At 41.8% G+C, this 14,727-nt stretch overlaps 1 protein-coding gene across 1 annotated transcript in view; it reads right to left on the reverse strand.

Annotated features, from left to right (window-relative positions):
- The window catches only part of LOC143007623 (receptor-type tyrosine-protein phosphatase T-like), a gene marked incomplete at its 5' end in the record, with an annotated part of 122,778 nt that overhangs the window by 48,305 nt on the left and 59,746 nt on the right, over nucleotides 1-14,727 (reverse strand). The window contains one exon of the mRNA XM_076159032.1: nucleotides 12,057-12,192. Within this exon, the coding sequence (XP_076015147.1) occupies nucleotides 12,057-12,192 (136 nt within the window). The remainder of the gene's footprint in view (nucleotides 1-12,056; nucleotides 12,193-14,727) is intronic.

Below are 14,727 nucleotides of genomic sequence, written 5' to 3' on the forward strand. Positions count from 1 at the left end.
CAGAATTGATGAGTTAAAACACTCCACTCCTTCCTAGAATCACTGTTGCTAAGGTGCCATAATAGCACGTAGGAGGTGTTTGAAGGAAGCAGGAAGCTGCTGGAGATCAGAAGGTTTCAAGCTAAGACTTGTTCCAGAAAGTTTTGCTAAATCCAAGGTAACACTTTAGAGTCACTCATCATGAGACAGACTCAAGCCTCCATTAAGTCCATTTGTGGTGAAATGAGAGAAAAATACTACATGTTCTGCCTTTCTATACCTATTTAAGGTAAAGAAACATGTAGAAGAGTACCGTCTATATGCTTATCAATGTTGTGGACTTGAGTCAGCAGACTTGTTGTTGTTTGAGCCTTTAGACGCAGAGCGATTGGACGCTTTTGCCCAAACTATCATCATATTAACGTAAAGTGTTTTCATTGAATGATTTAGTTTGTGTGTGTGTGTCATTAGATCAACCAGGGTGAAACAAAATGTAAAAAAAAACCTGCAACACCAAGTCATTAAGAAGAAGAGCTAATGCAACACAGTCTTTCCTGATGGGACATGTCTACTTACAGGTAATAAGAGTAGGAATAAGCATGTCTTCTGAAGCATGGTGAGGTGAGGCCGTTGGTGACAACAGAGCAAAACCCAAAAGAAGGACAAACACATTGGATTAGTTCATGAGTTTGAATGACAAACTAGTTTTGACTAAGAGACACTTTAACCTGAGAAGCTTCATGATTAGTTCCACATTTCAGTTCATCTCTTGATCCACCTGCCGCCTGCTGGAGCGCTCATCTGTTCCGCTGCACACAGGACTGATTCTCATCAAGCTACAGTCGGCTTTTCTCTGCATCTTTGGTCCATATTGTTCTATATACGGCATATACTGGTTCACCTTATTAGACTGGATTTGTAGTTTGGAGATCAGTCTGCTACATTCTGGAATACATACATATAAGCACGGATGTCAATGATGATCTTGCCGTGCTCACTAAACGTTTCATAGTGGTTTAACTGATTCTAAACTAAAGGATTTCTGCTCAGAAGGTAAGAATAACAGGAGTTCGTGCACATCTGCTGCCCCCATCACCGACACATGTTAGTGGAAAGCTCGATAAAGGAGAAGTGGAGTGGCAGAAAGAGGAGAGAGGGTTTAGTAGATGGGGAGAAGGAAGCAGGAGGGGATACATGGAATGTGGCCGGCATTGTGTGTTATTTGACACGATACATGCGTGTGTATGTGTGTGTGTGTGTGTGTGAGAGGCTGATTGAAGGTAAAGCAAACGCTAAATTTACACTCATGAGAATTTAATATTCAATCTGATGTGAAGATATTGGTTTAAACACAAATTCTAAAGAAATTACAAAACAATAAATAGAAAGTATGACATCACTGCACTACCAACACATCAAAGTGGTTCCTGGGAGTTTTTGTCCTTTTATTCTTTCCTTTGCTTCAGAGCTCCGCCACAAATCCATACTGCTACTGCCCACGATCTCATTTATCCGTGCGTGTGTGTGTGTGTGTGTGTGTGGACTCCCTGCAGTATCTCTGTAATGGTTTGTTGGCAACTTTTCCCCCTGACATGCACCCTTCATCTGCTGAGAGGCCAGAGATTGGGATCTCATTATATCAGAGGACACACACACACACACACACACACACACATTCGGATGTCACACGGAGTCTGGCTGAGTTTCAAAATGAAGGTAAAGTCAAGCAGGACAGAGAAGGATCAATATTTCAGTTCCTATTTACAGAAGCGCAGATCTCCAATCTATGACCATAGGTTTAAGACTGAAAACATCCATCATCCATCACCCAGACACCTTCAACAACTTTGGACCCCCCACGTCTCTCTCTCTCTCTCTCTCTCTCTCTCTCTCTCTCCCTCCCTCTCTCCCCCTCCACTCCTCCATCTCTCTCTCTCTCCCTGCTGACATTGTCCGTATGATTTTAATAAAGTGCGGCGCGCAGAGAGCCAGTAAAAGCCAGCGCTGTGAGAAGCCTTCATAAATATTAATGCGCCGCAGATAAAACACTCCACCGGTGTCCAAGTGTGTGACAGACATGACGGGAGACGGCGAGTGCGTGTGGGCGTGTGTGAGAGACAAAGAAAGAGGACGCGGTGTACGTTACGTATTCCTGCTGAGAGTGTTTGGTGAACATTTGCTCGCATGGTGAATGTTGACGTTAATCAGTTAATGACGACTGTCAGCGGTGATACGAATGACCTTTGACCCCAGGCGTCACACAGGCTGAGCTTAGGCAGAATTACATCAACCAGATCAGAGCTACAGCCGCAGCTGCACACTGAAGGCTTCATGCAGTTTAAAAAGACAATCTGCAAATGTTTTGATATTTCTCTCATCAAAGAAGCCTGAGTTCATTTAGAGTCATGATGAATTAAATGTTAATATTAGAGTGATTCATTCTACGCTTCAGTGTTTTATATCTTTATACGTACCATACAACCTGTTTTTGTGCATTAACTGTGCTTGTTTGGGCAATTACGTCTAATTATTGTGATTATTACTCACAAGCTGGAGAGTTTACCAAGGGTGTGTGAATTGTGCGGTGATGAGCCGTTTGCTTTGATTCACTCCCACAGATTTTGACAGAAACTAGAGAAACCTTCAACCGCTGTATTACAGGTGTGAAGTCATTTTTATCATTATTAAGATTTTTCTGTCATTTGCTCAGAACCTCCTTTTAATTTCTATTTTTAATTTGTTATCCTTCATTGATCCCTTCCTCTTCATTTCACTCGTCCTCATTTGAGGACCAGGGGACCAATTAGATGAACCTCACGTACATGTTTACTGGTTGTGGGAGGAAACCCATGTGCAAACTCCACACACTCCACACACTCCTGCCCCCGGCCGGGAATTGAATCCAGGACCTCCTTGATGCGAGGTTACAGAGGCGACGCTGCAAGAGACGATCGCAAAAAATTGTAGAACTGCTTGGCAGGAAGATTTAAGGGGACGTTGATAGGAAACGCAGGTCACATAAGCTTTCAGACACACGTGGCCAAATGATTAGAGAAAGCAAGAGGAAACCAAAGTTATTTTACCCTCAGCAGTCTGGGGAGAACGGCTCTTTTGCAGGATGATTTATGTGGGAGATGTAATATTGCTAAAGGAACATTACAGCGTGGCCTCTGGGAGAGTGAAGGGCTAAACCCAGGACTTTGGCTTCCAGGTGATAAATCTGACGCTAAGAGATTTAATAAGACACAGTTTAGAACCTGGAGTTTGGGAATGAAAGCAAATCTGAAGCTCGGCCATAAATATGAGAACCGTCATCTCATTTTATACAATGTATAGATTTCCTGGTAAAAACAGCCTCGTGTTTGGTACAGAAGGTAGAGAGCTGACACACACTCAGAGTGCTTACACACACACGGTAAAGGTGATTATACAGAGACGCATGCAGAAAAAGGTTTGCACGCAACTCAGAGTGGAGCACACACGCACACACACACACACACACACACACACACACACACACACACACACACACACACACACACACACATCTAAGGCCTATATAGGTTGTACTGACACACACACACATCTGGGTGTGTATCTATGTGTGTAAATTACCAAACCGTAACCCATCACATGGGGAACATACAGGTGATGTTCAGTCAGTTGACCATTAAGCTGCAGAGCCCATTATTCAACCATGCATCACATCTATCCAATGAGGACTAAGCTCCACACTTCACTTACAGGGTGTGTGTGTGGTTGTCGGTGTGTGTGTGTGAGCCAAAATTATCAGTGAATAACAGCAAGGTTAGCACCAGCCAGCATGGGAGCACTAAGGGCTCACTAATGTCTGCATAAGAGTGTGTGTATGTGTGTGCGTGTGTTCATGTCTCTCACACACACACACACACACACACACACATATAGACATTAGACCACTTGGCCTTGGAACAATGTGCTTTCTGCACTGGACCCTGCCTGAATCCATCGCCTGTGCTGACATCAGTTACTAATCACCTCCATTCCCGTGTCATAGTCAAAGCCCCTGAGGGATCAGGATAATGCCTGGAAGGAGGATGTGTCCTTTTGCTGTCTCAATGTGAAGGTTCATCATTTATTTCCTGCTCTTTCACGCTGCCTCACTGGGAGGATGTGGGGTTTATTCTCAGTTATTAGTCGACCTTGGGTCGAAGGATTAACAAGGCTTCCCAATCAATCAAATGAGTCGTAGTATTGATCAAATCCAGGCTCCCATTAGTCCAATCACTGTGCTGCCCGTTAGTGTAGGAGACCAATGATGCGGCTCTACGACCCTGCTGCTCCACTTTCCCTACATGTGACTCAACAACTCTATATTGCATTCTCAAAATATTGAGAAATGAAGAGGACCCATCAGTCAGGAGCCTCTAAGGGGACACGGGGCCAAACAAAGGGAGAACAGGTAACTACCCTGGGCCTCTGTGCCCTGAGGGACTCCGTACAGTAGCCAATGAAATAAAACGATTCAGTACTCAATTATGTTCTACACCTACACTCCTTGTCAAAGCACTGAGGTGTGTAACGTTATTATGCAGCCAGAGGTCAGTGTGGAGGTCAGGGTGTTAGATGAGTTTTTGACTTTTGTACACGTTCTTCATGTCCTACCAGCACTTTAACTGCAGTTTAACATCCATATTATCTCTGAATCTGGAATTGTGATTGAGGGTTGACATCATGGTAGACGTCGCACAAGCGCTCAGCTCAAACTGTTGTTTTTAATCAATATTCTGTTTACTTTCCTTCCTTTTCCTAATTTATTAAGTCTACATCATTATTACACAGGTGGTCTTTGACGACGTGTTGTTTGTTTGATGATTACAACTAAGGTGATCATTACTAAAGTGATTGATGTAAGGATCTAAATCATGATTTAACAGGAAAGTTGGATCACAGTTGTATGTAACTTTTATTCTTAAAGTGGGCTGGTGAGTTCTATGAGAGATAAATGACTCCAAAGTGAAGTCTAGCGTATAGCGCACAGTGTGGGTGGAGGTATTTGTGAAGTTTACTTTGCTTTTTTGTTCAATATTACCACATGTTGCACTTTTAATCTCTCGCCTCTATTTCCACTCGAGGGCTGCGAGCTAGAGCTAGCTGTTTAAACTTCTTCCAATATTAGAGACGGCTGCACGTCTTTTGAAAACTCCAAAGAGATCACTGGAGAGATCAATTATGCCAAAGCATTCACACAAAAGAAAGTATCAGATTCTGGAACAATTAATTATCTGTGTGTACTTGGATTTTTCATTTTTAACAGGGAAGAAGGCTGCAAGTATTCATATCTCTGATATCATTACTGACAATGCATAAGAAGCAAAGAACTGGGGAAGAACAGACACACATCACCACAGAGAGGCAATTAGGACTCAAGATCTGATGTGATGAAGATCAGTTACACCTCCACAGAAGGGGGTGGAGCCACAGGTTTGGTTGTCAACATGCATGTGTGTAAATAATAAAGTGCAGATGAAGAGTTTGTTAATGATGTAAAGCACTGATGAGCTGGTAAAAGCACCAGAGCAACCAGATGGTTTTACCAAAAGCATCTTACATTAGTTGGCTGTTAACTAACGCTGACGTCACACCTGATACCCAACGGGACTGACGGTGGAGTTTAGTGCTAACATGCTATACGTCCCAAAGTGGGAGGAGCTTTCCCTGTGATGGGCGGGGTTTACCCACAGCAGTTAGGCCGGAGGAAGGCTTCAGCTTGTGTCTGCTGTTCAATTTCCAGAAATAACTACTAACTACTAATAATAAAACTAACGGCAAACACTGTCCATACAGTTCATCCTGACTTCTATATAATGGATTCTGAATACATAGAGATATATAGTATATATGCAGTATATCTGGATAGTTTTCTGTGGCCTATCTGGCTGTTAGACTGCAGTGATTCATGCTCTCATGGTTTCTCTGTGCAGCCAGGAGACAATTACCTTTGTGGCTGAGAGATTCAAATTCTGGAGATTTCATGTTTCACATGAAGCAGCTGCCCAAGGACAGCACATTCTGAACATTCTCACATCAATTATTTCCTTCAACTAGAGACCTGTAAGCACAGCAATTACTACACATGTTGTGCCAAAATCAGGTCCTTCTCCTGAACTGTGATGAAGTCTGCTACTTTCAAAATTAGTCTACTGAATTAACTGTATCCTTTATGACGTGAAGAGTTAATTCTATATATCAAAGTAATATAGTAAGCCACAGACAAAAGATGCATTTGGAAAACCACTGGAATCCAAAATGGTGAGGTGAGAGTCACAGTAAGCAACGTAGCGGATGTGTTGATGTCTAGAAATAAACATACAATACCCCACGCTCAGAGTTCTCCATGTGTGTATCTCTCTATTGGAGCAAGGGCAAGGCAGGTACAGGACGGGACAGGAAGGGGCGGAGCCAAAGGCAGGAAACAGGAAGATAGAGAGAGACATAAAAGGGCATAAGACCTGAGTCAGAGAGGTTGTATTGAGAAATCAAGCCTGAAACTGAAAATCTGTTTCATCTGTGTGTTTCCATTTCCCTTTAACATCAAACATAGAAACGTTCAGACGTGACACAAAGGTTGCATCTCTCTTTTCAAGTACTGTGGTTTTCTGTACATCTGATGAATTTGCTGCAGTAATTTGAGCTCTGGCTGAAGTCATCAGGCACAAAGGCCCTCAATTTAATATTCTGTGGCACAGATTTGGTGTTTATGTTCCATACCTGTTGTTTTTAAACATTTCTCTAACCTGAAACCTTAAATGTTGCATTTGACAGTGTGCAGCAATGGGCGGCCACCTCAACAGAACAGTAAAGATAATGAGCATGTCATGCATCATGTATACATATGAAGTAGTTAAAAGTATGTTATGGTCTTTATCTGTTTAGCCATGAAGTGATCAGAATGGCTCATATGGGTTGAAATGTAGACTTCCTGTTTCTACTCACATCACCACAAAACATTCCCATGAACACTGAACAAGGAACATAAAGTCAGGATTCACAGGAAACAATGAGGGTGATTCATAAACCGAAATTATGATGACAACACACTGACTTGATAAATAGGTACTCTGATAATGTCATCTCATTCACAAACTGTCCCTTGTGTGAATTAGCACACTGGTGTTACATTAGTGACATGTTGTTATGAGGGGTTTACTTAAAAGCCAATAAACAGTGGAATGTGAATGAGCTGCTGTGTGTGTATGAGCTGTGTGTGCTGTATGAACCTAATGCAGCTCCACTAGAATGAATATCAGATAAGATCCACCTTTCTATTTAAATAGAGTGACTAATCAACTGAATGGTTTGGATCCAAGTTCAATTGATCACTAACTCATGGAAATAACAGTTTAAAACACAAGACAGATTGCATTACTACTACATTACTATTACTATAAATACATTACTACCATGCAACAGATCTGAATATGTGTGTGTTGGTGTGTATAAATAAAATAAAATAAATGTTTAAAATGGAAATAATGGTTTCAATAAATTCTTCTGACTCGTGTTGTGAGTTACATATGGCATGTTTGGATTCAGTTAAAATGAATGTATCCACAGTTATGAACCCATAGGATCTACTGGATAAACAATTTAATTAAAGTAGTGCCTCATGTTAAGATCACAATATTCTTTCTTATACAGGTACATGTACAGGTCCTGATCAGTGTTGGAGTCTGACTCCTTGCACTCCACTTGTCCTTGTGACAGCACAGTGTAGTGATGGAGGGAGTTGCTCAGTATATAGAGATGTATTATATTTCTCTCTCACACTGGTGTATTAAGTTTCCGACTCCCCATGTCCAGTATTCTATGCATTTAAACTACATCATAACAATCAATTATAACAGCCTCAAAATGTCCAAACTCTATTATGCAAATGGAGAAGGAAGTGTTGACTTTCCTCTGCGTCCCTGAATATCATGTCCTAGCAATGATTTAGATTTAGGGAGAACACATTTCTAATAAAGCTTGGCAGTAATGAAGAGAGGAGAGCCAGGGTTGAGAGTGTCACCATCATTTAGAAAAACTGTAAAATGACCGGGACCTTTAAATGCAATATTGCCAAGGACAGTGATGATGAGATGAGATGAAGGAGAAGATTTTAGAATAATTTTCAACCCATCTCTGTACACAAACCCGTGTCTGTACGTGTTTGTGTGTGTTTGTGTGTGTGTGTTTAAAAAAATCCGTGATCCATGTCAATATTGGTTTCAAATGCTGAATGAGAGGAATTAGAGGCTAATCACACACACACACACACACACACACACACACACACACACACGCACGCACAAGTCCATTTCATATGTGTCCATAGAAATGCACAAACGGGCCTAAAGCTGGATGACAGGGCACTAACAGTGACATATTCTATCCACTAGTTTTCACAAAAACACTGGAATCATCTGGTGTTAATGGAGCTTTAAACGTATTGGATTCTTCCATTAAGTCTCAGCGTCCATTTGCCCTCAGGCCCACCTGGATGAACAAACATTGAACGCCCATTAAGACTTCAGCCATGTCCAGTGTGATTCCCTTTAACCTCTCCTTATAAGTCACTTCCTCTGTCTTTCCCTGGAACACAGTCCATTTGGAACACGTGTATAACGTCATTCTGGAAGATTGATCTGACAGCATAGACAATCCGCCGCAAAATTTAATCCGGGAATCATTTATGAGCTCTGAAAGGCTTGGAACACAGTAAAGATATAGAAACACTTTTCCTGCCGCAGGGAATGTCGGCCTAAGAGTGTGGAATAAAATATAGATAACTCTGGAATACGGTCTATGATATGTTAACCCTGCCTGCATCTATCCCTTTCTTCTCCATGATCCTCCGGACTTTTCCTTCCTACATCTGCTAGTCTTCCTTCTTTCCTTCCTTCCTTCTTTCCTCCCCTCCCTCCTCTGTGCATTTGATATTTCCTGCCTCCGTGTCTTTGTACCCGTCTCTTCTCTTTCCGACACGTTCTCTCCTCTTAGTCACCTTCCACAGCCCACAGTCCTTTCCTCTGTGGCTTTCCCTCTTTATACCGCCATGTCCTCGGTGACTCATCCGACCTGCAGGAGACCCTTTAATAATGAGTGGCCTTTGTTAATGTGGGTTCAAGGGAAAATCTGAGCAGGATGCTAACTGCTTCCATTATATCTTTCTCTTTGAATACATTATCCTTCATCCTACATGCAGTAGGTTGGAGTCTTCCCTCACATTGGGCTTTTTAAAGTATATTCTATCTGCTTAGGTTGGGTAGCAATGATTCTCATATCAACTTGACCCACAGGTTAAACACGTCTTTACATTTTTTATATTTTGAAATTAATTCCATTTCACATTTGACTTGATTGTTGATTCATCGCATCCTTCCTTTGGACTCGTCTCACTTCAGATCTTTCTCCTCTCTAACTTTTAATCTCTTGATTTATTGATATTATTTATTTGCTTGGCCTCTGATTAGCACTGCAGTCTGAACCCTTGACCTCTTTGATATTCAAACCTCTCCACAGAATTCAGTAAGTAAGAACCTTCTGCAAGAAATCACATTTTTTAATTGCAGTATAGAGAGAATATATGAGCATAGCATGCATGTGAAAGTGACTTCCATTCCATTCTATCTCCTACAATCAATCATCCTCCACATGGACCTGATCTCTGGACAGGTCACCAGTTCATCACACAAATTCAGTTTAACCTTCAAACTAACATTTAGAGAATAAAGCTTTGAGATGATGTAAGAGGACATCTCTGCTACAGGAGAACGATCAATTCAGATCAGTGAGACAATGTGATTGCATGAAATCTGGGTGGTGATCAATACATTTGAAAGATTGGCCGGTTTGTTTAAAAGGAAAGTTTCCATCTGATCTCTGCTAGTACTGTGCCTCTTCCTCAAGCATCACCCCTGCACACTGCCTCTCTCTTTCTCTCTTACTATCTATCTCTCGCAGATGCCAACACACACACACACACACACACACACACACACACACACACACACACAGACACACACACACACACACACAGCTCCATTGTAAAGAGTTTAGGCTTCCTTTGCTGATTTGTTGTTTCCTTGTTGCTTTGCCGTATAAAGCCTGGGACATAAATACACCACAGCTCATTAACACATTGATTTCCATTGGCTTTCCTTTTATCTGGTACACCCCTTACAACAATGTGTGGGTAATGGGACCCACTGCACTGATTAACATAAGGAATGCTTCATGAAGGAGCATCAGTTAGCATGGGTCATATTTAGAACACTACAGGGTCGTTAGAGGGAGTTTTTCTTATCTGAATTGCTCCATAATGTTTAACTCCATTGTATAAGCACATATTTTCTAAAGCATTAATGCGAGAGACGTGCGTGAAATGTGCCTGCTGCAATCACTACCACTGCAGCTGCCAGTCCAGCTTCTCTCTGCTTTAAACGATAACAAAACGCTTCTCAATCAAACATGCTCACAACAATACTCACATAATATAAGAAGTAATAACAGTAATCACTCTTTCCTTCAAATGGAAGCTGCAATTTTGAGCGTGAATATAATATAGATGTTGTCTAGCCTAAATCTCAGTTGTTATACTGTTTGCAGAAGTGAAACCAAAACAAAAGTGCTCTTTGATGAGTTGAACCAATGAATCATTATAGTTAGTATGCGTCCTAAAGCAGCGTGAGGCTCAGTTCTACTATAAGCAAAGCCTTGTATGTACACAGTATGTGTGTGTGGAGTTAGGAGCTGACAACATCGTGAAAATAAGATAAATGTGAGCCTTAGCAAAGCAAAGTGTCACAAGCAGAAAGCAGGCAGGATAGGGAGGGATGGGGATGGAGAGATAGAGAGAAAAGTAAAAGAAAGGCAGGTGATGGTGGCAAGCCAGTGTGCATGTGAACATCTGTGTGCAGGACTCATCTCTGACATATCTACAGTCTCGCAATATCTAGCTTTATTTTTTTTGCCTATGAGGGTTTGAACGGATTAAGTATATTTCCAGAGTTGACACATAAATCTGACCTTTTCCTTTGCCGTAGGAGAATTACTAAAGATCTGTAGCCGTCACAGTCACAGCTATCACTGTGGAACTTACACTCAGAGACTTTCTTATCTGTTAGGTGGACTTTGATGACTTAATCTAATGTGCTGCAAATGGAAAAACACATTAAATCTCTCAGCCTTACTAACAACAACCTTGATGCTAATATATTTTATATGCATATCATCACAGGGTAGATTAGATACTATACACATACAGACATATTAAATGAACATAAAGCAGTTTGCTCCCAGGTCTATAAAGTGTCTCTTGATCTAAACAATAGTGCTTTTAAAGTGCTATGTGTAGCTTTGCTTTGCCTAATTGTGCTTTTGTGTTACAGTGACTGTAAACCAACACAGGCTCCGAGTGTTGCTACTGCCAATAACAATGAGCTGGCAGAGTGGTTAGGTGGCATCTTGCTGACTTCATCACCTAAACCTTATTAGCCAGTATGAACTCGTCACACTGAGTCATTCACTTCATGTAACAGACTTCCTGTACGTAAGAATCACTCCTGCTACTGCAAAGAGTAAAGTAGAAAAGTGCAGGTGTTCCAGTTCACTCCAAACACTAATTGGAATGGAGCACCATTAACTTATTAATGGCCAGGTTCCATTTAGGGGTACATGTGTCAAGGCCTCCTGTTGCTTACTGGAGGACTAAAAGGAACATAGCCGTTGTAAATTGTATTAGTTGCACCTGTAAAGGTCTATGGCACACAAGTGCTGTTGCACTGGATGTTTAAGCTGCTCCATTAGGAGAAAAGTGCACTTTCCCTCTAAAGCAACATGGCAGAAATCCCACCAATTTCCCTCTGGTAGCTTGTTGTGTTGTTAAAGGCAGCAGAGTCCAGTAACTCTCTCACACACTGACACACTGGGCTGTTTACAGTGACTGCAGTACTGTTTCAGAATGATTGTGCTATTATTGTTGCTATTATTGTTCTTGAGAAGCTCCACATAGCACCTCTAAGCTGCATGTCTGTGCTGGTGCTGCAGCTTCTTACCTGCGTTTGAAGGTGAGGACGACACCGAGGAGGATGATGATGAACATGAGGATCCCAGCGATCACTCCAGCCATCTTCACCGTGCTGTCCACCTGCTTCTCTGGCTCCATGGCGTCTGAGTCCTGGGTTGAGGCACCTACACATACGCACACAGACAAACACACCCACAGCCACACACACACAAGAACATACACAATCAGGCACGCACGGGTGCATATACACATACACAAACCATGTATCACAAAGAGGGAAGATCATAAAAGGGAAGAAAGCAGAGTTGACCATCAGTAGCCATCCAACACGTACACACTATCTCACTCTCACACTTTCTCTCTCTCTCTCTCACACACACACACACACACACACACACACACACACGCGCACACACACACACACACACACACACATTAATACTAAAAGCATGGTTTCATAGTGGAGACACGCCCATAAACACTCCATGGCTCTAACATGTGCCACCATAGAAACATGACGCTATCAACTCAACAGTGAGCTTTAGGATCTAAAACACTGGAACACTTCAAGAGTTAAAAAATGCACTTTACTGGAAGGGAAACTCAGAATTTAGGCTTCTAATCTTTGTTGAGCTGCAGGATTCATTTACCTGCTGTCACTGGAAAACTCCCATGTTTGGTTCTATCAATTCATTCAGAGGTGCAGGTGTGTGTGTTTGTGTGTGTGTGTGTTCGGTGTTTTGTTTACCAAATGTGGATATTTCATTCCAGAACAAAACACTTCAAATCTAAAAGAAATCCCACAGCCGAGTCAGACTTATAAACAAAGTGAAAACTCACATGAGTGGATGAATTTAAGATCAATCACCACCATGCAGGCAGACAGCAGCAGCATTATGCTAAAACCTTGAAGCTGCAATATCCTTCATGATTTACAGTTTTTCTCAGTCACTTTGGTCCATCCTGGATTCATCATTCATATTTGCACAACAGTGAGTGCGTTTCTCTAAACAATTGATACAAACATCACCACACAACAGATTAACCTGCAAAAGCCTGTAATGCTCAACGAACACGTCAACGCCTCACAATGTCAAGTCCTTGTGTGATTGTAAACTATGGATCAATGTATCTATAACTAAGGTCTAGATGACAATGAATGAAAATACAAAAGGCTGCACACATTACAAGATTGCATTTTCCTTGTTGTTCTTCCATCATCAGAGATTGTAACAGTGTGTTGTTGCCAATGAGCGCTGAGCTATTCTAGGGTCCTGGTTGATTAACGCTTCACATTTTCCCCTTCATTAGTGAAAATCAAGCTTCACCTGAGAGCGACTCATTCCAAAGCCATTGAGAAAAACTGTAAAATAGAAGGAATCTTAATCGGTCTGCTTGCTTCTATTGTCAGATTCTATTCACAATCAAATCCAAAAGGCCAAATTCTCAAAACCAGATATTTTGCTAAATCAAGATTTACACACACACACACCCTTTAATTATTAAGTATAAATAATTAAACCAATAGCACTCATGCTTTCAGTGCTACAGGGTGTCTCCAAACAATGAAATCATACAGAGACATGAAGGTGAAAGGTCAACACAGGCACCGAGTCAATGCAGCAGGCAGCAGTGGCTCACTTCGCACTGTAACATGGAGGTTACACCAGCCGGCACACACATGCAGTGAATAGGAAACAACAGGAAGGAGAACGCAGGTGTACACAGATGGAGACGAGGAGACAAGACACATTCATACGGTTAAGTGCACTGCTAGGAGTGATGTAACAGTCCGGGAGGGAGACGAGGAATGACAGAAATGTGACAGTAAAGAGGAAGAGAGGGAGAGCACTTCCTGCTTGCTGCTTACATTGACTGAACTCCAACAAAACACCACACATGAGGTTTGTCATAGAGTGGTTAGAAGGTGGTGGACGTCTGTACTGTGATGTATAAACGTAAATGGCAGCAGAGAGCAAACTCAAAGAAGTAATGAAGGAGCGATAGAAAGAGGCAGGTGCAGTACGAGAGGTGACATTATATAAGATATGACGGGGAATTAGCGGTAAATTATAAGTGTGGAAATTGTTTGCAGGGTTTTCAAAGGGTCAGACAGGAAAGTGTATTAAGTGAAACGAGTAAACTGGAATAGAGAATGAAGACGAAGACATGAAAGCCTTCCTCTCATCCATATCTATGTAACGCTTAATGTCGTATATACCGAATATATATATATATACCATACAGCCTCACATTATAACCTTGATAGACAAAGACGAGCAATTAATAGAATCATTCTGCTGTATGGGAGTTCTGTTTTATCCCACGTCTCTCTTATCTGCGGCCCTGTGCAGTAACAACACAGAGGAATCCACTGAGCTCAGATTAAACACCTAACCTTGGCAGGAGGCGCCTCAGTCCTCAATGGCTCCAGTGTCTGAATGCCTTCAATGCCAGCAGCCTCACAGTCTTTGTAACCTGATCATGGACAACATTCCTCTGCTCAAACTCTATCACCTCTGGGAACACGAACACATCCTCCAACTCTGCTTCTCCTCTGCCTCTGTCTCCAACGTGAAGAGACATCAAATAGATGTTTTGACGCTGGTTAAGTTCCTTTCTTCTTCTCTTATTTCAAAACTAGATCAAAAACATTGATGGTGTGTTAATTAAACTCTATTTTAGGCCAGGATTCCCCT

This window comes from Genypterus blacodes, unplaced genomic scaffold, assembly GCF_046128005.1.
Source record: "Genypterus blacodes isolate CSIRO-AG114 ecotype Tasmania unplaced genomic scaffold, CSIRO-AGI_Gbla_v1 ptg000092l_1, whole genome shotgun sequence".
NCBI classification, from domain to species: domain Eukaryota; kingdom Metazoa; phylum Chordata; class Actinopteri; order Ophidiiformes; family Ophidiidae; genus Genypterus; species Genypterus blacodes.